This window comes from Diadema antillarum, unplaced genomic scaffold, assembly GCF_040938485.1.
Source record: "Diadema antillarum isolate AM-2024a unplaced genomic scaffold, OU_Dant_1.0 scf00000036, whole genome shotgun sequence".
Lineage (NCBI taxonomy): Eukaryota > Metazoa > Echinodermata > Echinoidea > Diadematoida > Diadematidae > Diadema > Diadema antillarum.
Genome location: NW_027270925.1, coordinates 999,064 through 1,026,368, shown reverse-complemented (window position 1 = coordinate 1,026,368; position 27,305 = coordinate 999,064). Strand labels below are relative to the sequence as shown.

The following is a 27,305-nucleotide window of genomic DNA, read 5'->3' as shown; positions in this document are numbered from 1 at the left end:
TTTGAAATAAAAAGAAAATGATTTGCCGAATCGCTCTTGTATGGGCCATGGCGTGGAGGAATAAAACTTTATAACTGAGTAAACATCAGCCAAAATCTAAATTATATCTGTCATCATGAAATTTATTCTAATCAATTCTTTCTTAATTCATCCTATCATTATTAACACAACTAATATATTCTTACACTATCGATACAGTTGTGGTATTATTGCTGGCATTGATATAATCAATATCATCGTCGTTATCATCGTTGTAGCTGTTTTACAACATTATATAGTTCGTAACACGTTCAAATTTGCTGCCTGTAATGATTGTATTTGTACCCATATTGCTGGTCAGTCTTTCGGCAGAAAAAAAACAACAACAACAGGTAAGTTGCCGTTACGATTTTAGTTAAAAACTATTAACCTTTTTTTTAATTAAAAATATCAGGTATTTCATATGAAATTTGACTCATCAAACCCATTATGCATTCTTAATGGAAATATTATTGATTATTGATCTCAATATACAACGAGGAGGGGGGGGGGGCACACGGAGGTTTTCCCACCCCCTTATCTTCGCCGGACATTTTTTTCTTATATATTGACATTTCATTAGATTAATACAATGTAGTCGATTTCAAGGGCTAGTAACAATGTAACTTTCGAACATTATTTTTTTGTGTGTGAAAAAGTCCGTACCGTGGGAGGGCGTATTCCTCTTCAACACCGTCCCCCTCTCAGTTGCTTCGTTCCCTCGCCACTGACACCCCCCCCCCCCCCATTTCAAAATCCTGGATTCGCCCCTGTAATATTACCATGTACACGAGACATGGGATTCCCTATATTTTTTCCCATTGTTTTTCAATTGAAGAATCTTGCATATTGTTATTTGTTTTGGCACTATTGTCTTTGGAAGTGTTTCTGTCGGAGAAGGGAAAGAGAATTATAGATTGATGACGTGGTTTGTAATTGCACCTATCAGACCTACCGTGGCTTCTCATGGAATTATCGTTGATTATTAACCTCAAATTGAAATAAGTCTCTGTCTTCTCGATCAATATTATCATAGTCGAAGATTTACCATAAAATCCTTGACGCTTTTGTTTTTAGAGCTGTATGTGGGGAAACGAAAATCGAGAGATGGCGTGCTTCCATTGCAGGAATCGCACGGTATGGAGTTTGGCATGTCAAGAACTATTCCTGCTGTCATGTTCGCGTCGTGTGTGTGTGGGTACGAACTGTGTGTGGGTGTGAGTGTTTTTCTCCGCGCTGAAAGATTGTGCTGCTATCTGTTAAAGATGAAACACAGTTTTCATATACCTGCAGAACTGCATTTTTTTTTGCCTTGTAATGTATGCATAATACGGAGGAGAACACTATGGTAATAAATATGGTTTCACTTGGGTAACTGCGAAAATGCGAATTATTACCCCAAACACAAAATCTCAGAGCATATCCAATCGTGGTTGCTACATGTAGTTTTCTTATTGAATACACCGATTGCAATGTTTTGAGCCAAAGAGCGGGAAAACGTTATAGATTATATAATTTTCCCGTGATTATACACATTGTACACAAAAATGTGTGCGCATATTAGCAACCCTACCTCTCCCTCTTCCCTCCCCCCTCTATTCTATCTGCCTTACCCTTATAAAATGTGCATTAGAATGGGTGAAAAAAGGGAAACCTAACGGAATTTCAACAATTTTTATATACATCTAAAGTAAAGTAAATAAATGAATGAATGAATAAATAAGTAAGTAAATAAGTAAATAAATAAATAAATAAATAAATAAATAAATGAATGAATAAATAAATAAATAGATAATGAAATCAAGAATAGAAATACTCCAATGCGTAAATCGACGTCTTTCTTATATTCTCATATTCATACAGCTCCTCCGGCTCTCAAAATATATAGCAAATCACACACTATATATTGACTCCCTTCGATACGTTTTTCTTGCGTTACCTAGCCTTTCGACACCATCCATGTTTTCATGCTCTCACATTGATACGCCATGTTTTACACACAGACAACCACATACCTCCCCTCACACACACAACAACAAAAAATGATTGAGGAAATGACTGAGATTTAAAAAAAAAAAGTGATCCCAATGAAACGTTGGACCTACCTCTTATTATGATCTCTTTGCGTTTGGATATCTCAGCCATTTCAAATAATTCATCAAATAATTCCTGTAAGAATATTGTATTCCCTTTGATGTCTCATATAACTGGTTTCTAATGATCTCGCAAAAAGTTAATGTCTTAATCCCATCTCAACCAATGCTATTTCCTCCCTTTAACCTCTACACAGAAAACCGTATGCTCTAGTATACGTGTATGTACACCTTTCCACATGTTCTGGGTTAGTTGTATGATTTTACAATACTGCTCGTAATTCGATATTTTTTACTCGTTGTGATGGCGTCGTATATGCATAGATATGTTTTTAAAACGAAATTGATGTGTAATGTTGCAATTTGTGTTCGTCATAGTTCTCCTAATTTGTAAGATCACTGTGTCTAATGCTCTTGTAAAAGTCCGTTTTGCTCATTTTTGTTTATATCGAGAGAGTTTAACAATGTAAAGGTTTCATTAAATTTGCACTGTGTAAGTTTGCATTGTGTAGTTGTTACTTTCTTTGTGGACATTTTCCTGAGAAATGTTAAAACAGTTTAGAAATTGAAGTTAGATTTTAAATCTATTAAGCCTTGATGTTTCCATGTGAATATACTAATAGATGATATTTGAGCGTTGTATAGGTACGAGATATTGTGTTCCCCATCACGTCTGCACAGAGAGAAAGCTGGAAAGCCAATCAAATACATGGTGAGAGAGAGAGTAATCTCCCGGTGGCTATGGATATATATATATATATATATATATATGAAGAGTTTGTTTGCAAAAACCGATAAGTCCATATTTGCCAAATGGAGATATTTGCGATTAAAGGTCAAGAAAAATTAAAAGAATATTAAAAAATTTTTTGTTTCTTTTGACCATAACTTCAAAAATATACCTTTATATGTATTGACCAATATATCATTTAAAAGGTATTATTTTGTACTTTATGAAAGAGATCGTACTTCAAAATCTTCAAAAATGGACTTATCGGTTTTTGCAAACAAATAATATATATATATATATATATATATATATATATATATATATATATATAGTTTTTGTGAAGGCTATCTTGTACAGAGTTATACTCGGTGCAAAGAAGGTATAGTGAAATAACAAGAGTTAATAACTCACACAGGTATTTTATTAGTAGTTTATCGATGCTTAAAGGTCCAGTTTACCTTTGGAATCAGTTATTTCAAAAATGTTCAAGGTATCACATTTGATTCATATATGTAGGTCTGTTGTGTCATAAAACATCCTACCATATAAAATTTTTGCAATAAAGCCTAAAATATAAGGAGATATCAGTGTTTTTCTCAATAAACCGTAACTGTATACGCTTTAGTCTGGAACCATTTTTATTATAACTATTGTTTATATTTTGTGTATTTAACAACATTTGACATCGATTATACGGATTCAAATTTTTACAGTGGTTGTTTCTATCCCTAACTCACATTTTAGAACAATTTAAAGCACTACTGCTGGGTTTTTGTTTCATCTGCAAATGGTAAATTATGCCTTTAATCACTACTCCACAAATCTAATGCAAACCGTATGAGGTGTTATCATCAAGCAATTCTCTTTGTATGGTTGTTATATACACTCACCAAAAAAAAAAGATGATGAACACTTTATAAAAATCAATGTTTTATGTACCATATTAAAGGAAATTTAGCTATAAAGCCTGATAGGTCTATACAAAAGGAAACTTTACGCAAGGCACAAAAGTAAGCATTGCAAAAGTGACATGTTGTCATTCATTTTCAAATGCATGCCCTTCAAGATAAAAATTATAACAAAAGACGAATTGAACACAATGAGAGACATAAATGAAATAGCAAAAATAAGTTTCCCTTCTTTTATATCTCTTTATTGCCTCAAACAAAATCAAAGTGGAAAACTAAAGGGGAAATAATAATCACATGATAATAACTGTCAACATCAACTTGAAATGGCATAGGGAGAAAAGCAACAAAGGGGATTTAATGGACAAAATATTTAGACTTCATTCTTTTGATATATAAGGAATAAAATAATTCATACGCGAATTTTGCTTCTTCTCTAATGTCAATTGACTTTGGATTTGACAAAAGATTCTTCATTTTTTCAGCCTTTCTCTATCTTTTGAGCTAGAAAGACGTTATACACACCATAGGTTCATTTTAGTAAATTAATTCATTTTTCTCAAGTGTTAATTTTGTCTTTTGTTCTGACTGTTATATGGACCATTTACGCGAGAATGACAAGTTGTTCATTTTTGCAATTTTTACTTTTGTGCCTTGGAAGAGAAAAACAATTGTGTGCAGCATACAGTCTCCCTTTTTATTGCCCTACGAGGTCAATAGCCTTTTAAATTACCATTATAATGGTATATAATACATTAAATTTTAGCAAAATATTACGCGAGAAGTATGAATTGAAAAAAATGTTCATTTTTTTTTTCTTTGGTGCTGACCGTATACCGGTATTTATATATCCACATAATACATATATACCGCACCCCCTTAATAATCAGCTTTGTAGAAACATTCACATGATCATCATTGTACTTCAGTTCTTGTAGTGGAAAGTAATCATCTTAATCTTTGAAGGGCAAATGAAGTTGTACACGAGGAGCAAAGAGATAAAAACATGTATCATTGCCTATCTGCACTGCACCAGTACCCTCGATGTGCTGTCATTCCAAAGCATTTGAACACAACGGAAACAACCACAAATAGATATAGTTTTAAAACATATGACACTTTTCAGATTGCAAAGAGAAAAGAAAACGAAAGAGATAAGACGTTGTCGCGAGTCGAATTAAATACTGTCAACTATGTGGATAAAGCTCTGGCTATTAAAGGCGAATGTAAGAGTGTAGTTGCCAAACGTCCAAGACCATAATTGTACACTCCACAATTCTTCCTCTCAGCCGTCGCTCCAGGAGAAAGAAGGTGATGCCTCTTGTGCCTGTGTTGTTCCTTGTAGAACAGTGGCCCCACCTCCCACGCTTTCAGTTGTTGTTTGATCGCTCCAGCTGCCATCCGAGTAGGAGGGTAGGTGAGCCTGAGTTGTGCCTCGTAGGTCAGGTTTGGGAGACATTGGCACATCGTCCTCGCCCGGCGGCGTTGTTCCACTATCCCAGGAATAATCATCCGATTCGGTCGTGAATTGAGCCTCGGTTGTTAGACTGCTCCACAGCAAAGAAATTTCGCTAGAACTCTCTGAAGTAACATTACCCACGGAGCTATAGGAGGATACGGCGTCGGGCTTTGGTGTTCTGTCTAGAATCGTGGAAACGAAAAAAAAAAAAAAAGAGTAATCCATCATTTTTCCTCATTTAGAATTTTCATGTTCAATCAACTTCGGGAAATTGTCTGCATTCTAAATTACAGAATAACATATATTTTCCTTTTCTCTTCCTTCTTTACTTTTTCATGGGCGTCACCAGGGGGAGTGCGCTGGGTGCGAACGCACCCCCTTCAGACCCTAAAAAAAAAACAACAACAACAACACTTCAGTCTGCAAGCGACCTCAACGCCGGACGCTAAATATTATTGTTCTTTTTTATTGTTTTTATCATTTTTTTATTTTGCACTGATGTTCCTTGCACTGATGTTCCTGTACAGTGTTTACTATCTATCGACCGTACTGTATCCGTACGGTATTTCACTCATTGTGCAACGGATTGTTGAATTTCAATTCTGAAAATGCAAAAGCTCCGTCGCGTGAGAGGGGGATACTCAGTGGTGTAACTACGGGGGGGGGGGTACGTGCCCCCATGCCGCTGCTTGGTTTAAAAAACAAAAAACAAAATCGTAATTCAAGGGTTAGTAAACTGCTTTTGAAATCGACATCATGAACATAAACCGACATCCTTGACTACCAATGGCGGATCCTCTTAATTTCCAAAAAAAAAAAAAAATAGCTATACAATTTCCGAAAAAATATAGCTATACAAACGACAGTTTTTGGACTGTAAAATGTTACCATTTTCAAGCTCGCTCGCTCCGCTCGTTCGCATTTAATCACTATGCCATTCTTCTGATGTTGCTGCCAGTAATTGCCAGCAGTTGGGCCCGGTGCGCCCCCACCCCCTTAGTTTCCATTAATTAAATTAATTTTTTTACTGTAATGTCAACATTTTCAAGCTCGCTCGCATTTAATCGTTATGCCATTCTAGTGATGTTACTGCCAGTAATTACCCGTAGTTGCGCCCGGTGCGCCCCCCCCCCCCCCAACAATTTCCAAAGCAAAAAAATATAGCTACGAACGGCAGTTTTTTGACTGTAAAATGTCAACATTTTCAAGCTCGCTCGCTTCACTTGCTCGCATTCAATCGTTATGCCATTCTCCTTATGTAACTGCCAATAATTGCCAGCAGTTGCGCCCGTTGCGCCCCTCCCCAAAGCGACGTACCAAATGGCAGGTTTTTTTTACTGAAAAATGTCAAAATTTTCAAGCTCGCTCGCTTCACTCGCTCGCATTCAATCGTTATGCCATTCTCCTTGAATATGTTACTGCCAATAATTGCCATTATAAAATGGGTTCAAGAATGTAGCCAATTGGAAGCGCTGAAATGAGTCACGTGTGCCTGTATTAATTTCTCACTAACATGCACGGCCTGACGTCACAATGTTTACACTAGCAGTGCGCACTCAATCAGTTGTTACAAGTGCGTCGCGCGCTACTATACGCACTGTCAATCCTGTAAACAACTTCTAGTTCGGGCTGCTAGCCGGCCTTTCTTGTGTGCATAACATGTGTGGCGTACGTATACTCTTATACGTACAGTACTTATATGTGCGGGATTTCCGAGTGCGACGTGCGTAAATGTTTGGCACGAACATCTTCGGACATCTTGACTCTTTGACTGGTATTGACCCACAAAGGTACGTGAAAAATGTTGTTAGTTTTCGACCCATTTTATAAAACAAATGATGCACAGGATTATAAAATATCCTGTGCATCATTTGTAAAGCAGTTGCGCCCGTTGCGCCTCCCCCCCCCCCCCCAATTTCCGACGCAAAAAAATATAGGTACCAAATGGCAGTTTTTTTTACTGTAAAATGTCAAAATGTTCAAGCTCGCTTGCTTCACTCGCTCGCATTCAATCTTTATGCCATTCTCCTTATGTTACTACCAATAATTGCCAGCAGTTGCGCCCGTTGCGCCCCCTCCCCTTAATTTCCAAAGCGAAAAATATAGGTATCAAACGGCAGTTTTGGACTGTAAAAATGTCAAAATTTTCAGGCTCGCTCGCTCCGCTCGCTCGCATTTGATAGTTATGTCATTCTCCTGATGTTGCTGCCAGTAATTTCCAGCAGTTGCGCCCAGTGCGCCTCCTTGATTTCCAAAGCGAAAAAATATAGCTACAAATGGCAGTTTGGGGACTAGAGTATGTCAAAATTTTCAAGATCGCTCATTTCGCTCGCTCGCATTTAATCCTTATGATATTCCCCTGATGTTACTGCCACAATAATTGCCAGCAGTTGCGCCCGTTGCGCCCCCCTTAATTTCCAAAGCGAAAAAGTATAGCTACAAACGGCAGTTTTTGGACTGCAAAATGTCAAATTTTCAAGCTCGCTGGCTCCGCGCGATCGCATTTAATCGTTATGCTATTCTCCTGATGTTGCTGCCAGTAATTGCCAGCATTTGTGCCCAGTGCGCCCCCCCCCTCCCCTTATTTGCCAAAGCGAAAAAATATAGCTATATAGCAGCACCCGTGGAAATCCACGGGTCAGAGGGCTTTTATTTTTTTATATTTGATTTTCCACATTTTTAATTGATGAAATAAAACAAAACATTTTCCCATTTCCTTCATGAAATTGTGCTCCTCTCGTCTACCCGCCACGTAAATGCTTTTATCACAGAACTTCAGTTTAGAGGGGTTAGCAGCACCCGTTGACATCCAACCGTATTGTCTTGTTTTCCCTCACCGCCCCGCTCATGCAAACACACACACACACACACACACACAAATATCCCCCCGCAGAAAATAAACAAAACCAAAAGCCAAAATTTGGGGAAAACTACTAAAAACGCTTTGATATAACATTCCCAGAAAATTCTGCCAAAAGATTCTTCCTGTCGAAATGAGATTTTTACTTTGAAATTACCCACCCCCATCCCCGCGCACGTGCCTCCATCGCAGGCACCTGTGGAATTCCACGGTGCTCAGGGCCTTGTACGGTGTGCATTATTTTTTTTTCATTAATATTTATCTTCCTACGCATTAGAATAGAACAAATCAAATATCATCATAAATTATAAATCACCTTTATTGTTATCCGTTATTATTAAAAATGGGGAAGGAAAAAAGATAATTCGTCAAGGATTGTGAATATCTTTTTTTTCATTCATGTAAAAGGTACTCTTCACTTGATGAGAGGTTCAAATAGCTTTTGATACATATATTTTTAAACATTGAAAAAAATCCACCCGTTATATAGCGCCTCTTCCGCCCAGGGGACTTTTTACCATGGGAGGGGGGGGGGGGGTAGAGCCATTTAGAGTTTTGGACACAGTAATATATTATGTATATATATATATAGGGATGAATCAAGGGGGATTAGTTAATTCGATAAGGAATGTAAATATCTTTTTCCATCAGGTAAAAGTTGCTCTACTCTTAACGAAAGAGTATATCCTGTGTAAACTGTCCAAAACTGATTCACTTCAATCACGTATAATGTATACGTGATCTTGTGCCGAGTAGGCCTAAGTCATGGAATTCTATAGTGTTATTGATGTTGTTGTGCTTTCCCATGAAAAGTACACTCGCTATAATTCCACTGCTCAGTTCTACCAATACAAAGAGAAAATTGAGGGAGATAGTGAGGAAGGGATCGAGAGCTATAGGCAAATTTCCAGAGAGCGTTATTTGCTTGGATTTATTGTAACGTTTCAAGACACTTTCTTTCATCCGTCACATTCCATTTACACAACCGACATGTACATCTCTATCCCCAACGCCTTTTTTTTTTGTTAAGGAGTGTATTTGTATATCTAGTCTTTGCAAGCGAGTCATCGAGTCAACTCTCGCGAGTGTCATAACATGTACAACAGACAAAAAATGTTAATGGCCAACACAACGATTTTAGGACATGCCCGTCACTGAATTGAGCTAACATTACAACTTCCCAAATTTTGTGAGGCAGCCCGTGGATCTGTTGAAGTTCGATGTAATTTCGACACTTGGATGTACCAATTGGATTAGGATAGCGACATTCTGACCGGCTGCGATGCCCCAGGTTGCTCGAATGGACTCGTGTGTGACTTGTATGCATTGATACAGCAGCGGCGCATGCTATCCCTAAAGTAGCAGGGCAACGACTGAGACGAACATGTCCAAGTAAAGTAGACATTTAACCATCCTAAAGAGTCTGAGTACAATGACACCTGATTTGAGAGCATACTCAATGACGTACCCGAGCTACACATGACCCTGTAGTTGTGCAAAAATGCAATAAAATACTGAGTAGAGCTGTCGGAGCTTTCATTTCAGCCGTCGCATGGCGAAATAGGCAAGCTCCCGTGTACACAATGTATTACCGTGCGTACGCTCTCTGTGAGCAATTAGCTGGGCGATCGTGTGTGGTGTGTGTGTGCGACCTGAGCCTGCGCTGCGAGCTGGCGCGAGCAACATGTAAGTACACATCGTGTGCGTGTGTGCGTCAGGAGTCCTGCGCAATCGCTACTTGTTGTTGTTTGTCTTATGTTTTTCTTTGTTTTCTGTGCCGCTCTCGACGTCGACACTGAGGAGGAGCGCGGCCGAAACCCGGCATACCGAATAGAAGAGACCCTCCCGCTGCCGACGGCACCGGTCTGGGCGGCCCCGAGCCGACGGCTTCGGAGGAGATAGCTCTACAAAAAACAGCTCTCTCGATTACTATACATAGATACAAACGGCAGTTTTTGGACTGTAACATGTCAAAATTTCAAGCTCGCTTCGCTCGCTCGCATTTAATCGTTATGCCATTCTCCTGATGTTGCTGCCAGTAATTGCCAGAAGTTGCGCCCGGGGCGCCCCCTTAATTTTCAAAGCGAAAAAAATATAGCTACAAACGGCAGTTTTTGGCACTGTAAAATGCCAACATTTTCATGCTCGCTCGCTCCGCTCGCTCGCAGTTAATCGTTATGCCATACTCCTGATGTTGCTGCCAGTAATTGCCAGCAGTTGCGCCCGGTGCGCCCCCCCCCCCTTAATTTCCAAAGCGAAAAAAATGTAGCTACAAACGGCAGTTTTTTGTACTGTAAAATGTCAAAATTTTCAAGCTCGCTCGCTTCGCTCGCTCGCATTTCATCGTTATGCCATTCTCCTGATGTTGCTGCCAGTAATTGCCAGCAGTTGCGCCCGGTGCGCCCCCTCTTAATTTCCAAAGCGAAAAAATATAACTACAAACTCAAAACGGCAGTTTGGGGATTGTGATAATATCAAAATATCGCTCCCTCGCCGAGGATCTCACACCGTCACATAATGAACCCCCGTATAGTAATTCATTGCGAATTTTTATTATGTTTAATTCTCTAGAAATTTGACTTAAAAATGCTCTGTAAACGCGACCTTTATACTCTGTTTTTACAAAAACTCCCTACCGTGGGAGAGGGTATCCCCTCCCGCACCCTCCCCCGCTCGGTCGCTTCGCTCCCTCGCCGAGGATCTCTCACCGTCACATAACATACCCCCGTATGTTACAATCATAGTCCTTCACAGTGATTTTTCCACTATGAAAAATGAATAGTTTTCATAAGTTATGATCATTGTCCAAGTTATGATCATAGTCCTTCCAAGTAATTCTTTACTTCGCTCCCTCGCCGAGGATCTCACACCGTCACATAATATACCCCCGCATAGTCCTTCATTTCTATAGCGATTTTTAATGTTTTAAAATGCTCTATAAACGCGACTGTACACCCTTGTTCTTACAAAGAGTCCCTACCCTGGGAGGGGGTATCCCCCTCCCACACCCTCCCCGCTCGGTCGCTTCGCTCCCTCGCGGAGGATCTCACACCGTCACATAATGTACCCCCGTATAGTCCTTCACGCAGCGAAGATTCGTGTATGTATACAATTACATCATGTACAATATATAGTGTATATGTAAATGTACATGATGACACAGGAGCCAATAAATCTGATATTAAAAAAAAAAAGCTTACAGGTTACATTTAGTGTCAAAACGCACCCCCCCCCCCCCCTTGAAAAAAAGCTGGTGACGCCCCTGTGTTTGCCTGAATCTTGTGTTTAACGTATAGACATATGAAATGAAGCTCGTCTCGCCTGCGTTGATGTATGCACACGCGTACTCACACCCGTCCATTATCGTATGCATATTATACATAATACACAAGTCATGTGTATCACTATCTGAGTATGTATGTAATGTGAATGTGTGTGTGTGTGTGTGTGTGTTTATGTATGCTTAGATTACATGTGTTTTTATGTTTTATGCTCAGATGCATCTTATATCTGTGTTAATTTGAGGTTCATCTATATGTGAGTATTGACGGGGTATAATTAGAACACGTACGCAACGGCAGTGGAAGAAGACAAGATATAACATTATAATTTTTTTCTATTCATGCACTTTCTCGATTCATAACTCGTTCTTTATTCCGAAGGTTCGTTAATCTGAAAATTAAACGAAGGTGCTTATTAGGGAATCTTTGCAATTACGAACCATATTTCGTTTTCATGGTACCGAACCGCCGGAAAACATATTTTTTGTTATCCTTTCTCGGACTAAAGAACCTCCGGTATAACGAATCTTATTTCATTTTCAATATTACGAACCTTGGCAATAACGAACCTCATTTCATATTTTTGATTAACGGTCCTTCGGAATAAGGGACTGTAACCCTATAATTTACTGTCAAATGATGATTAACATTTTCAGGAAAATCGGACTAAAAATAAATCTCCGGACCTTATGACCAAATTGAATCAACCCCCTTACTTCATTATGAACACAGAGAAGTTTTGTGAAGATGAGAATATCTGTTCTTGAGTTATCATTTTATGTCCCTTATGACCAATAAGACATTTGACTTTGACCTCATGACCCCAAAATGTAATTATTTCTTTCTTCCCATATTATGATTGAACGCAACTTGAAAATTCTCTCGAATTCGTACATCGTTCCCATGCTATCTTGTTCACAGACAAACAGACAGACATGACAAAAAAAAAAACATTATCTCCATCGGACTCAGGTTCCACCTATGTGCGGGTAATTGGATGAGGTGAGTATGCATGCAGGTTATGATCTCACGATTCTCCCAATGTTAGTCGGGTTACAAAATTAAAGCCAAGAAGAAAGGTGATTGGTCAATATTTTTACAACTAACCCCTTCTCTCTTTAAGTCGTAATTGCTCGATTTTTATTTTGCTTTTCTTTTTCTTTTTTTGCAACACAAACATTATTTAAGAATAAATGCTGATCAAAGCGAATCTGCGTCCTCTATGTTCAAGTAACTCTTGAACAAAGTATAGAATGGACAATTTCATATGCGATTTAAGGTTTTTTTAATGTGTGAGATTCCTGGAAGATATCTATAAGAACATTGAAAAGTGAAGTGAAGCATACGGAAAGTGTTATCCAGATTTTAAAAAGGAGGGATCAGTTTGTCTTCAGGGGAGTAGTGAACTTATTAAGCCACATCAGCCTGGTCATTGATACGTTCAAAGTAAGGGGAAACAAATCTCCGCTCTGAAATATGGGTGAAATGCAAGACATTAGGTGACGGAATATTTTGGAAATTACCATTATGGCAACAGAATGATGGAAAAATCTCCCCCTCATTAATGGCCATAGTTTAGATTTCCACAAATTCAATATCTGTGCTTATAAACAACAACAACAACAACAACAACAACAACAACAACAACAACAAAACTTCACAATTTTACTTCCTAATTCCTAATTATGTTTCTGTTGTGTGAAATAAATATTTGCATGGTTTTTGTAATTACTGTACATACAAGCATATAGAGACTTATCTTACGGTATTATGTGTTTCTAATAATTGACTGTTATTTCAATTAGTGTTGATGTAAAGGGTTATAACAATATGGTGGTTTCCTTTCTGTTGGGTTTATTTAGTTCATTTTGTTTCGTTTGGTAATGCATTGCGTTATCAATTATTTTCTTTGAGAGGACAGGATGGGCTTCCTGAAATGAAGTGAAATGAAACCTTTTTTTAAGTGAAATGTGCACAAAGTTCATTTTATGAGCAGGAAATGAAAGGGGCACACAAAGGATTAGTGGTTTGAATATACCTCCGCATCTTTCCATCCTACACGTCTCCGATTCCAGGTTGGACCCGGAGCAGGGCAGTGCGTTGGGCGCTGCCGTCGGGAAGACACACGTCCGCCGACGGTATCGGTAGGCCTGTCGTCTGCACGCTTTAGCCTTACATTCACCCCACTCCGTCCAGGTCGACCATTCGGCACGCGCTATAGCAAGACAAGCATTATCAGCAGTTAAGCATGTAGCGAATGGATATCATATAGTTGAAAACGTTAAGGAGACACAAATTTGTCTCCCTATACAGTATGTAGTCACTCCTTAAAGGGAAGGTAAACCCCAAGAGCAATGTGGATTGAGTGAAAGCAGCTACATTAGTAGAACACATCAGTGAAAATTGAGGAAAATCGGACAATCGATGCAAAAGTTATGAATGTTTAAAGTTTTGGTGTTGGAACCGCTGGATGAGGAGACTACTAGAGGATATGACGTATGAGTGGACAACAATACAAAGAAAATATAAAGGAAATTCAACAAAAATTCACTTTTCTAGAATTATGAAAGAGCAATGGACCAACCGCTTTCAGAAAGCAGGGGGAATAATTGCTACCCTTAACATATGTCAATATCAAGTTGATGGAATTTGTAATTTTCATGAAACTACTAATGTTGCTGCCTTCACTCAATCCACATTGCTCTTGGGGTTTATCTTCCCTTTAATGTAGTGATAATAAGCATGTGCTTAGTAATGTCTCCTAAGGTGACGTCCAAAGATTATTATATACGTATATTATTGGGTGTGAAATTATTCTGTTTTGTTTGTTTGTTTGTTTGTTTGTTTTTATTTCTGCATTCAATCAGATGCAATTTGAATACAAACTTCAAAAAGTACAAAGAACAAAGAATAACAGGTGCAGTGAAATAAATCGATAACAGTAAATAGATACACATAGGTGATTGCATTGAGCAATGTAGATACACAGAAACATAAAATAAGATATACAGTATTTTTTCAGTAAACAACAGAGATCAATGAATTCAGGAGACCACCATCATAAGCGATTAAGCTTGAAATGGATGGAGGCCTCATAAAATGACTATCCAATGACATAACTCTCTTGGAGGAAGGTGATCAGGTGAGTGCAGTGCAGTTGCAGGTGAGAGTGCAAGATGCAGTTGAAGGAAGAAAATAGAGATTGACAATAATATACAAATGATGCACAGGATAGAGTGTGTTAGTGTAGGCGTATAGGGCACTCGAGGGTATTTACAATTGTGAAACATGCACGAGGCGAAGCCGAGTGCATATTGCACTACATTGTAAATACCCGAGAGTGAGCTACGCCTCCACTAACGCCACGAAATAATCCTGTGCGTCATTTGTTTTATAAAATGGGTCGAAAATTCGAAAACTAACAGCATTTGTCAGCGTTTTTCACGTACCTTTGTGGGTCAAGACATCCGAGGATGTTCGTCCCAAACATTTACGCACGTCACACTCGGAAATCCCACACATGTAAGTACTGTACGTATAAGCGTATACGTACGCCACATGATTGTTGTGCACAAGAAAGGCCGGCTGGCAGCCCGAACGAGAAGTTGTTTACAGGATTGACAGCGCGTATGGTAGCGCGCGACGCACTTGTAACAACTGATTAAGTGCGCACTGCTTGTGTAAACATTGTGACGTCAGTGACTTTACGCTTTTTTGCAAGGCCGTGCATGATAGTAAAAATTAATGCACGCACACGTGACTCATTTCAGCGCTTCCAATTGGCTACATTCTTGAACCCATTTTATAAAATGTTTTAATGAATGATTCCGTGAATGATTCCGTCAATTTTTTGTTTTGGCTAACTCCTGACGGGGTATCGCCGTTTCTGTGGACCATTCTCTCGGTATTCCGTTAATATGAGTGAGCGAGGTCACCGATGCAGAGTTTTTGGCTTCTTCTGAAAATAATTTTGCATACGTGAGATGTGAGTAAAGAAAAACAAAATGGTGCATACCTTTCTGATTTTGAAATTGTCATTCCTCTTTCTGTTTCGTCTTTTCTTTAAAAAAAAATAGTTTCTCCCGGTGAATTGAACCCGGGGCTTGGCGTGGAACGACAACGCGTTAACCATTTAACCACGGAGACTGTTATTCATAACTCCCCCCCCCCCCCCTCCATATAAAAAAAAAAAAAAGAGGATGGAAAGGGTTGAAGAGTTCGTTCGTTGGGAAATCGAACTTGGGTCTGCCTGAACAGCTATGAAGTCTCCGTCGCCGAGCGAGTAAGACGTTGGCGCTCCATGCCAATGACCCGCGTTCGATTCCCGGCAGAGACCAATTTTTAAACTCTTGCATTTTGTTTTTGTTTTTCACGATACAACACCATAATGGGAAAGCGCTCGAACACATCCTTATTTGGTTTTACCTGGACACGCCCTCCTATTGGGACAGGGTCCTGTTTCACGTCTGGGCCCTTGACAGTTTTGCCCGCCATATCGAGGAGGTGGATTGAAGCAGAACCGAGACCGTGCCCTGATGGCGTCGTTGCCGCAGGATTTCGAACAAGTGCTCCACCGTGACCAGCTAGTCCAACCCCCGTCGACTGCAGCGTGCGTGGAGACAAAATAAACATTTTATCATGCTAATTGCAGATTTTTTTTTTCACAAATCCTGGAAGATGACTATACATGGTACCGAACATACTGTACATATTGTGTAATACATGTGTTACTACTTGTAGTATTATAATAATTATAAGCTTTTTACGCCTCGCACACAATCCAACTGAGAGGGCGCTAAACTGTATCTCTAAATGTTAATGAAACGACTGTCTACAACTGTCAAGAGGAGCACAGAATGAAGGTGAATAGAAAGACGAAAACAGCGGCGGATGCAGAAGGGGGCACCGGGTGCGCGTCCCATCTTCATGTTGTTTGTTTTTGTTAAAACAAAAGAAATACAAAGAAAAACGGGGAGGGGGCGTGCGCTTTCTATAAATTTAATATCAACCAATATTTTTACAACATTTTACAAGATTAAGTTCATGAACAACATGGGGCATAATGTAAGAATGTTTGATTTCATACAGAAATTACAAACGAAAACAGTGGCGGATCTACAAGGGTGAACCGGCTGCGCGTCCCATCTTTATCATTACTTCAGGAAGGAACTTTAATTCTTCACTTTCCATAAATTTGATATCAACCAATATTTTACAACATTTTACAACATAAAATTCATGAACAGCATGGGACAAAATGTAAGAATGTATGAATTCATACAGAAACTAGAGCACTCGCAATCGAGCACAATATGTATCCCCCGAACCCGTCTCCCATACCCCATCTGGATTACTTTTTAGGCCAGAATGCTGTATAATATGGCATCTGTCGCAGGATACAATAAAATTCGACGAGAAATGAGGCTAGTATATATAGCACATACAAGGAATATGACACGTCATCCTATAAAAGTTTGAACAATGAGAGCGCTGGCAATGAAAACTTTTGTTACGGTAGCTAGAATAACTCCCCATAAACCTCCATCGCAAGTTTGAATAAAATCCGACAGGAAATATGGCTTATACAGCATATTACAAGAAATGTGACATGGCCTCCAAGTCGGAACACTGAGGGCGCCGTCACCACAAACTGTTGTGTCCTTCATGTGGAATGACCACCCATAAACCTCTTTAGCAAGTCTGAGTAAAATCCAGTAACAATCAAGTTATTGCCTTAATAAGCATGCATTTTTGCAAATTTTGACATGGTAAGGGTGACCTTTGACCCTAAAAAAGTGGAACAGTGAGGGCAGCATTATCAATAGGTATAGGTGTATAGATTTGATTATGATACATTTACATACCAAATTTGGAAAAAAAAAAAATTGGTCGAGAAACAAGGCCAGCGTCGCACACACAAGCAGACCCTTTTAAATTTACCTTTTTCATGTATAAAGACGGAACAAGCGAGGGCGCTACCACCAAAAACAATGTAGGCATCTTCATGTTACTATAATGCACCTTTTTGCCAAATTTGAAGAAAATCTGATAAAAAATGTGGCTAATAGAGCACAGACGAGAAATGTGCATGGGCATCCAAGTCGAAACTCTGAGTGCGCCGTCACCACAAATTGTTGTGTTCTTCATGTAGAATGACCACCCATACATCTCCTTACCATGTCTGAATAAAATCCATTGAGTAACAATCAAGTTATTGCATAAATAAGCACTTCTGCAAATTTTGACATGATTAGGGTGACCTTTGACCCTGTAAAAGCTCGAACAGTGAGGGTAGCATTATCAATAGGTATAGGTGTATAGTGTATAGTTTTGACTATGATACATTTACATGCCAAATTTGAAACAAATCGGTCGAGAAACAAGGCCAGCGTCGCACACACTAAGCAGACCCTGTTAGATTTACCTTTTTTGTATAAAGACGGAACAAGCGAGGGCGCCATCACCAAAAACAATAGGCTTCCTCGTCTTACCATAATACACCTTCATGCCAAATTTGAAGATGATCGAAAAAGAATTGCAGCCAGTAGACCGCAGCGCTCACAAGAAAATCTCTGCGGCGCACGCGGCGGACGCGAACGCGGCTCAACGAGGCCAAATGCATAGTATCCACCGAACTCTGTTCGGGGGATACAATTACAAATGATAACTTAAAGCAAAATTACTTAGGTAGACTTGAGTTGATCTTATATCATGAGGGAAGGTAGGCATCGGTATTGACATTTAAAAAAGAAGTGAAGATGGCCGCCATATTAAACACGGCTTGAAGAAATGGCCAAACTTATTACTGTTCATAACAGTGGCGTACAGGAGAGCTGCATGAATCATGTAAATGAGGATTGAGGTTCTGAATTATACAAACAGTAAATAGTATCGCGCAGTCGATGCATTACATATCATTTTGTGCGGGGGAAAATTAACTTAGTGTAGATCTGTCAACCATCCACTTTACTTCGCTGTTGCTCTTAAAATTCACAAGGATAATTTATAAAAAACAAATATACCAGGCCATTGTTCGAGGTTCTGGTTAAACTACATTTCTTCGGTGACTTCAATAACACTGTTTAAGTCACCTCATGCACATAGATTCAACCAGAACCTCTCAGGCCTGGTATATTCATATATTGATGTCAGTGTATACCCATGAGACCGAATACAAGGAAGAATGTTCTGACAAATCTCACATGACATCAATTAGGTATTGCTGCGAATCCTGGGATGTGAGCTTCGGAGACAAAATTTACTGTCAGCATGATCAGCGAGAGAGGAAAAAAACGCCTCAAATTGACCTACAGAATTGAATTGATCATTGGGGAGATGTCTCAATGTACGGACAGTCATATGTAACGGATATGTCTATAATTTCATGCAAATACTTAAAAATGTAGGAGTGAGTTGATTACTTGGGCAGTGGCGGAGGAAGCATAACTTGGTGTCCAGTATGTCCTCGAGGCTGCAGCGACGACCTGGGGGATGTTGGGGACAACTGCGTTCTCTTAGCTGAAACCCATCGCCACAGGTCCGGCTGCACTCCGTGAAATTACTCCACTCTCCGAAACCTGCATAGGAAAGAACATTGTATCGACCAAACCAACACAGTGAATTATTTTGCACTTCATGCATTTTGATACGTAATTATAATCAACCCTTTAAACTCCTTTAGGTAATTTTGCAGCGGAATTTTATCATTGTGTTTTCGTAAGATTAGCCAGGTAGTGGATATTTCCGCTTACTTTATCACTGTCTGTGTTTGAGAAAAAAAAATATGACTGGAGTGACACGACATTTGCTCCTGCAACATTTGCTCCGGTCTTCAAGTTTCTGATCACCGGACAGGCGTCATCTCCTCTAGACCACCGAGCTTTCGCCCGACAGCAAGTGTTGGTTCTAATCCTTACAGCATGCAGCGGGTACTGAGGTCGTAGGTTCGAATCCTGCTCGAGTAATTGTACGCCCATGATTTTTTTTTTATCATGGCTACTACTATTTACGTCGATGTAGGGCAATTTGTCAATTAGTTGCAAGTAGTCCATCACTTTGTACATTAACTGACATTTGATAGGCTTTTTTTTTTTCAAGTCTGCCAGGAGCTCGACAAAACACGAGACTTGTTGCCATCCTCTCCCGATTTCCACGCCCTCCCCAGTAGACCCTGTACTCAAAAGTAAGATTAAGATTATTTTGATATGTCAATCACACATTCATATTTATGAATGAATTAAGGATAAACAATATCTAACTGAGCTAGTACCACCGAGAAATGTGTTGTAATAGCACATTAAATTTCGTGAAGGGGCAAAATGTGCAAGTATTTTGAGACCGAAATGAGGATAACACTATCGTGATAACATTCATTAAAAGAAGCTTAAGCTCACCTCTCGCAGAAGTGGACTTGCATGTGACGAAAATCACCAATGCAGCCAGGCACGCTTTGCCCGATAACGTCATTGTTTCGCCCGTCAGAATGTTCCGATGCAGCTTCGACTTAGTAATGTCTCGCTTCGAACTTCACGAAGTGACGTGGACTTGGCTGACGATCGTGAGCAAGAGTGTTTCCCTCAGTGCCTACGCACCACCAACTATAGTACCACATCAACTGCGACTTTCCCGTGCACTGTCGTCGAGTTTCGGCATTTATTGTAGCGCTCATGTCATATCCGGTTCAACTACACACACACAATCACACACACACACACACACACACACACACACACACACACACACACACACACGAATTCGCACTCACACAAAGGAGTCTAATACAAAATTTGGAAAAAATACACAACAATACATTATCTAGCATAAGATCTATGTTCAGTTTTACTCAAATTTCCCCCAAATGATGTAATGAAGAAATGTTCTGAGGAATAAAGCTTCAGGTTAAGATCAAATTTATTAATACCTTCCAGTATCATAAATGATACTATCAATTTCGTTGTAGAGCCTTTGACCCATATCTTAAATCTTTAATTGAACACTAGTAAAATTCCTGGTATAAATGGAAGAGGGCACTTGTGACAGCACCTATCCACAAAGGAAGTGATAAAAAAAAAGACAACCCGTCAAACTATTCACCGACAACAATTTTACCAGTATTGTCCATAATTTATAGGAGAAAATTGCATTTGATCAAATCTATAGTTATCTGTGTCAAAATGGCAAACTCAGCCCTGGTTTCCGTCCTGGGCACTCCACGTTAACCGCATCGTGGTATTTAACAGATGAAATGAGTAAACAAAGTGACAATGAAAAATTAACGTTGTTGGTGTTCTTACACTGGACTTAGAAAAGCCTTCGAAATTAAGATATCTTGGATTCGACTCACAAGCATTGCATTGGTTCAGTGCCTACATGTATTTCACTAACAGAGAGCAGTCAACTTTGATAAACACTAACTTATAAGTTATATTTGTGGAGTGCCACAGGGAAGACAAATTCTTGGGTCTCTTTTGTCCATCTTAGCTCTAAACGATCTGCATAAATCTGTCAAGAGATGTGTACTTTCCCAACAAGCGGATGACATGTACTCATATTTTGTTTCAAATGACCAGTTTGCTTACAAAAAAAAAATCAACAAAACAAAAAGCAAAATATTAATGATGACCTAGAGCGACTTTTCGAATGGTTCACAGGCATTAAATTATTGTTAAAAATAAATGTCATTTTATGTTGATTGGATCTAAACTAAATTTGCGATATTTTAAGAATGCTCATGTTAACGTTCAAAATATAACTCTGCAAAGAGTTTCAGAATGCAAACATCTCTGGGTCATTCTCGATGAAAACCTAACATGGAGTCCACAAATTGAGAAAACGTTAGAAGCATAAGGATCAAAGTCTTTCATACAGTCAAGTGTATAAGAAAGTACGTTGATAAAGACACCTCCCTGTTGTTATACAAAACCTTAGTCCAACCTCATTCGTTTTACTGTAGTGTAATCTGGAGGACTGGTCTATAGGGTCAGCTAAATGGATTGCAAGTCATTAAGAACAGATGCCTAAGAATGGTGCGAGGTTTGACACCCGTTACAATAGGCATAAAATAGGAAAATTCCTTATTCTTCTCTACAGGTTAATCAACTCAAAGAAAGAAGAGGAAAACAAGCCTTAATCTGTATAATAATTATTCAAACTGTTGTACAACCATGCTCCAACAACTCTGTCCTATCGTGTTTACCTCAGATCATTTAAAATCACACTCTAAGAAACTTAAATACTAAAATTGTGATACGAAAATCTCGTTCTAATTTTGTCCAGAATAGCCAATCTTATGTTGCATGTAAAAGTTTCAAAAATCTTCCCGCTTATTGGATTAAGAACAATCCAGTGACATCAAAAGTTTCACGAAAAAGGTCCTAAAGTTAGCGGAATTCCCTTAATGTGTCCATAGAAGTATATCGATATTTTTTTGTCATGTTTGTAAATATATGTAAATACTTATTTCATATTTTCGCTCTTTCCCTTTCTTTATCCCTCTGGTGTTCCTTAGCTTCTTTGATGTTCCTTAGCTCCTTCAATTGTTGCCCCCTTGATCCTCATGATCATTACTGACCCTCCTCCACCTTTTGTCTGTCCCCCTCCTCTGCCTTTTGTCTGTCCACCCTCCTGCTCTAATCCCCCTCCCTTTACCTGCTGGGCTCCTTGCCCATGACCTCCCACCCTCTCCTTTGTTTTCTTTGTTCTGTGTACCCAGCCTGTCCCTGTCTGTTCTTGTAGTGTGAAGTCCTCCATTGTGATTGCTTCCCCTGCTTGTTTGTCATTTTGCCTCTGACGAAGATTCTGCTAGGATCGAAAGCTCAGGCCCCTTTTGACTCCATTTTACTCCATTGGCTCGCCTTTATTGGACAAGCAGTTTTCAGCAGCTTTTTTTGCTAACACTTAATTCATTTTTGTAACTTGTTCAGCGCTTGTCATTTAATGTGTATCATTGTATATGTCTGCATGTTTAGATTACTCACAGTGTCTGCATCTTTATGTACTTGTGTCTCAATGATATCGCGCCAAATTTCTTGGCAACTGTAAATTTCACAACTTGTATATTCAAAATTTCAGATATTATCATTCATGACTACTTTGTATTACTGGTCCATTCTTATGAATGTTATACCAAATGACTTAAAGTGTACCAACAGTCTGAATTCATTCAGGAAAAGATGCAATGAAATTCATCTCCTGCGGAAGGAAAGAAAGAAAAACCATGAACAACAACGTGAAAGCCAATAGTCACTTTGAAAACCACAATTTTTCTGTTGCCAAAGAGGAACTGCAACAAACTTATCAAAGCGAAGTCACAATACACGGCAAATGGATGCATTATGAAAATGTACAAAGTCAATAATCTATAACAATTAGTTAAGCAATTGTAGGTTAATTATTTTAGTAATATGTAAGTCAATAGTTTCTCTGCTTCAGAATTTTTTTTTAAATCATTGTCATATATTATGATTATCACATTATACTACCTTGCTTTATGAACTTACCTTTTGCACGTTCTGTTCTTTGTAGCGTCTTTTCTTCAAGTCCTCCCGTGTGATGTGTATGTACAGTATGTATTTTGTTATGTGTATGATAATAAATTTGAATTAAACGATCTTGGGGGTTAATCTTAAGGCTGGTCTCAGCCTATGTTGATTCTAAATATTATATTACTTATAGCCCCTAGCTGCTTTGTGCATTTTCATATGCCTCTTTGCTTTGGTGTATGTAATTTTGTTTTGTCACCTTTTCTTTTATTATGGGAATTGCATTGAAATACGATAATATAATGATAGTAAGATTGTGAATTTTAAAACTTCCAGGTTTCGTTTGAAATAGCGGCTGATTTAGTTGAATATGTATCACACACTAAAGATAATTCCTGTTTATAAAGATTACTATTGTCATGTGATGAGTGGTACTGACTTTTTATGCGTTAGTCTCATGTGTATAGGAGAGCGCATGATATAGAACAAGACAACAAACAGGTTAGTCATCGCATTCTTCATCAGCGACCAGGATGCGATGTGATGTTAGATTAAAATCCGTTTCTGAAGCAGACATATATATATATATATATATATATATATATGTATATATATATAATGTATTATATATATATATTTACATATATATATATCTATATAAAAGATGATGAAGAAGAAAGTATTATCATTATATATATTTAATCTTCTCCCAGTGACTTTTTTTTTACTCTGAATCTATTGTGCCGTGTTTTTACTCTTATCGTTGTATGTACAAATTAGTAAAATAACATCTCCTGGCTGAGAAAGTTCCTTTTGTCACCATGTTGATGTAAATTGAACATGAAATTGATAATGAAATGCTTTACGGCCATCCTTCTAGTGTAACATTTGACTTATTTCCCGAAAGACAGAAGTTAAGCAGTACAGAACTCCAACAATTAGCCTATTAAGTGACATGCTGTGCAGAATTCACTATCAGCTATCCTCCGAAAAGGTCCTTGATTTCTATTGGACGGGTGGTCTTAGAGACTGGTGACGTCACTCCTACTAACAAATGGTGGAGTAAAGTGAAAAGTTCGCAGGACATGCGTTAGACGTCTGCGAGTCAGGGTTGTTAATTACGCTTCTGAAATTTGTGGTGTACAAGGTATTGTGACTCCGTCTTTACCAGAGTTGGGACAGTCCCTCTTTGGCAACAGGAAAAAATACGGAAGTGGCTTTCAAACCGACTACGGTGTATTGGCTTTCCCGTTACTGTTAACGATCTTTCTTTCTTTCCTTCCAAATATTAGCGGATCCCAGGTTTTCAACTTTCACTTTCAAATTCACATTATACCTTTTACAATAGTTTTCGTGCGAAATGATATCCTACTTATCTGTCTGTGTCTTTATGTCAACGTTCTTTTTTTTATTCTTCCCTGGATCATTTTGGGTTTCACTTCATATAGACTTGCTTTCTCCAATACTAACTTTTAAATATTTCTGGACCTTTTGACAGTTGACAATTCTTAAGGTAAGATCTCAAAGAATATAAACAAAAGGACACAATATTTCAAAGAAAAATTGTAAGTCTTCTTTTCTTTGTCTAGCACGACCAAAAACAAAAATCCAACAGAGACATGTCATATATGAGAAATATTTGAAGTTGTTTTTTAAAAGACCTGTTAAATTGTGTATTTCGAATACTGGACGGTAGTGAATTCCAAATGACCGGACCAAGGTGACGAACTGATTTTGAATGGATGTTTGTTTCCATTTTCCATGCGATGGAATTTGGATGACTGACGGGTGTTGTAACTATGCACTTTATCATTCAAACAAAACATTTCGGCGAGGTAAGGGGGAAGGCTCTTGGTGAAATACCTGTGCATCAAAGAAGCAACTTGTAAGACATTGCAGTCATGGACATTCAATGTGTGAAAGCGGTGGAACAATGGTTTTGACGGAGCAAGATAATGAGTGTTCGCGCAAACGCGGAGTGCTTTCTTCTGGAGTCGTAGCACTCTTGACACTTTAAAGGGACGTAACGAAGCCCATAAAACATTACAATACATTATATGAGGTAAAATGAAAGCGTTATATAATAACAAAAGGACATTACAAGGCAATGTATTTTCCAGATTATTCATAACTCCAACAATCCGGGATACTTTACCACAGACAAAATTTATATGAGAATCCCACGTCAAGGAGTCATCGAGTTGTACCCCAAGGTATTGGACAACAGAGCATTGCTCTATCAAAGTATTGTTAATAAAAAGTTGGACATTATCATAACAAGATCTTCTATTTTGTCTGTTTCTGCAGACAGAAAATTTCGTTTTCAAAATATTCAAAGATAATTTATTACAAACAAGCCAATTATATATTTTATCCAAATCAATATCAATCCTACTGACCAAAGTCTCAAAATTTTGATGGGAGGCAGTTAGAGTCGTATCATCAGCGAATAAAACAAAGTCAAACTAGAAATGTCGCTATGGCGACTGGTATGCCTCCGCCATAATGCATGATTCTCCTAATAGGTCTAGATAGTACATGTGGACAATGTGTGATTATATTTTCACAAAACTGGCAAAATATTAAAATACCAAGTTTGTCACAAATGTGTTGAATGTTCACCTTCCTTGACCTAGCTTTAATTGGATGAATAGGAGAGCATGTATTTGGGGATTTAAGGACTTTAACTTGACTTTGACCAATTCATATGTTTATGCATTGAGTAATTTTCAAGGTATGGAGAAAAAGGTGCAATTTCTGTATTGAATAGTAAATTGTTACCATTTTCATCTGGCCTTTGACCCTAAAATTCATAAGATAATCACTGTCAGGCAGAACATGCATAAATATGTAGTAAGTTTCAAGATAACTTGAGCAACTTCCGAGATATGGAGGAAAAAGTTAGTTCAGCACTTTCACTTGATCTTTGACCTTTTGACCTATGAGGCAAAAAAAAATGAAAAAAAAGAGAAACTTTCCAGAGAATCTCCATTAGGTTATACATGCATACACCAAGTGTAAAAGAAAAATAATCCTGTTGGCATTGCATAAATATAAGGGAAATAGTAAAATTTTGAAGTGTTGCCCTTGACCTTTGACCTCTGACCTTTGACCCCATGAACCCTAAATTCTCTAGATAATCACTGCCAGTCAGTACATGTATTATATATACTACATGTATGTTCCATGAAGATACCTTAAACAATTTCCAAGGTACGGAGAAAAAAGTGAAGTTTTAATATTTTTACTTGACCTTTTGACCTTTGACCTTTGACCTCATGACCCCAAACTTTCACCAGAGAATCTTAATTGGGTAATACATGCATACACTAAGTTTCAAGAAAATATCTTCAAGCATTGCATAGAAATGGGGGAAATGGTGAAATTTTACGTATTTGACCTTGACCTTTTGCCCTTTGACCTTGAGCATGACCTTTATTGTGCACCCGAAAGTTGATAGGCACAACTTCACCCCCTAATAAACATACATGCCAAGTTTCATTAGGATACCTCGTAAGGTTTTTTGGTTACGCTGTCCACAAAATTCATTACGGACGGACGGAAGGACGGACAGAAGGACGGACGGAAGGACGGACGGACGGACAACCCGAAAACATAATGCCTCCGGCACCACTTCGTGGCGGAGGCATAAAAATTGTGAACAATTAACCAAATCATTTATGTAAATCAAAAAATAACAATGGTCCCAGAATCGAACCTTGGGGTACACCTGATGAAATGATTTTGGGATTGGATGAGTGATCTTGATACACAGAAAACTGTTTCCGGCTACTCAAATAACTTTTGAACCAAAGATAGGGTATACCTCTAATGCCATAATACTGTAACTTTGATAACAATATCGAGTGTGACAAAGTATCGAAAGCCTTCGACAAATCCATGAAAATGGCGACTGCATGTCTGTTAATATCAATATACTTCAAAATTTTATCATATGAATGAATAATTGCAAATTCAGTGGAACAATTTTTCCTAAATCCATACTGCTGAGAAGTAAGCAAACTATTCCTTGTCAAATGATTATACAGTCTATTATAAACAAGTCTCTCGAGTATCTTAGAAAATAAAGGCAGTACAGAAATTGGTCTATAATTCCCACGGTCAGACATAGAATTCTTCTTATGAACAGGTATTACTTTAGCTAGTTTCATTTTCGACGGAAAAATACCAGTTTGTAAAGATAAATTACATATATATGTCAAAGGTTTACTTATAAAATATATGCTTGGTTTAACAATATCAATAGATACATTATCATATAATGCCGGACTTTTACTTTGATTGATGCTCCTGATGACATCGATAATTTCACATTCAGAGATGGGATTAAAGAACATTGATTTATGGAACATTTTCGGCATAAAACTGGAAAAATTCACATCGGTAACAGGGAGTGATCGTGATCACAGAAAAAAAAATCATTGAATGTGTTTGCAATATCGGAAGAATCATGTA

The 27,305-nt window shown here is 38.4% G+C and overlaps 1 protein-coding gene across 1 annotated transcript; it reads right to left on the bottom strand.

Annotated features, from left to right (window-relative positions):
- Window positions 1-4,678: 4,678 nt before the first annotated feature.
- LOC139745022 (thrombospondin-1-like) lies at window positions 4,679-19,964 on the bottom strand. The gene is made up of 5 exons (XM_071655434.1): window positions 19,743-19,964; window positions 18,771-18,926; window positions 15,775-15,951; window positions 13,388-13,564; window positions 4,679-5,390 (listed from the first exon to the last, which is right to left on the bottom strand). The coding sequence occupies exons 1-5, from the start codon at window positions 19,813-19,815 to the stop codon at window positions 5,035-5,037; spliced, it is 939 nt and encodes a 312-aa protein (XP_071511535.1). The 5' UTR covers window positions 19,816-19,964; the 3' UTR covers window positions 4,679-5,034.
- Between the last annotated feature and the right edge of the window lie 7,341 nt (window positions 19,965-27,305).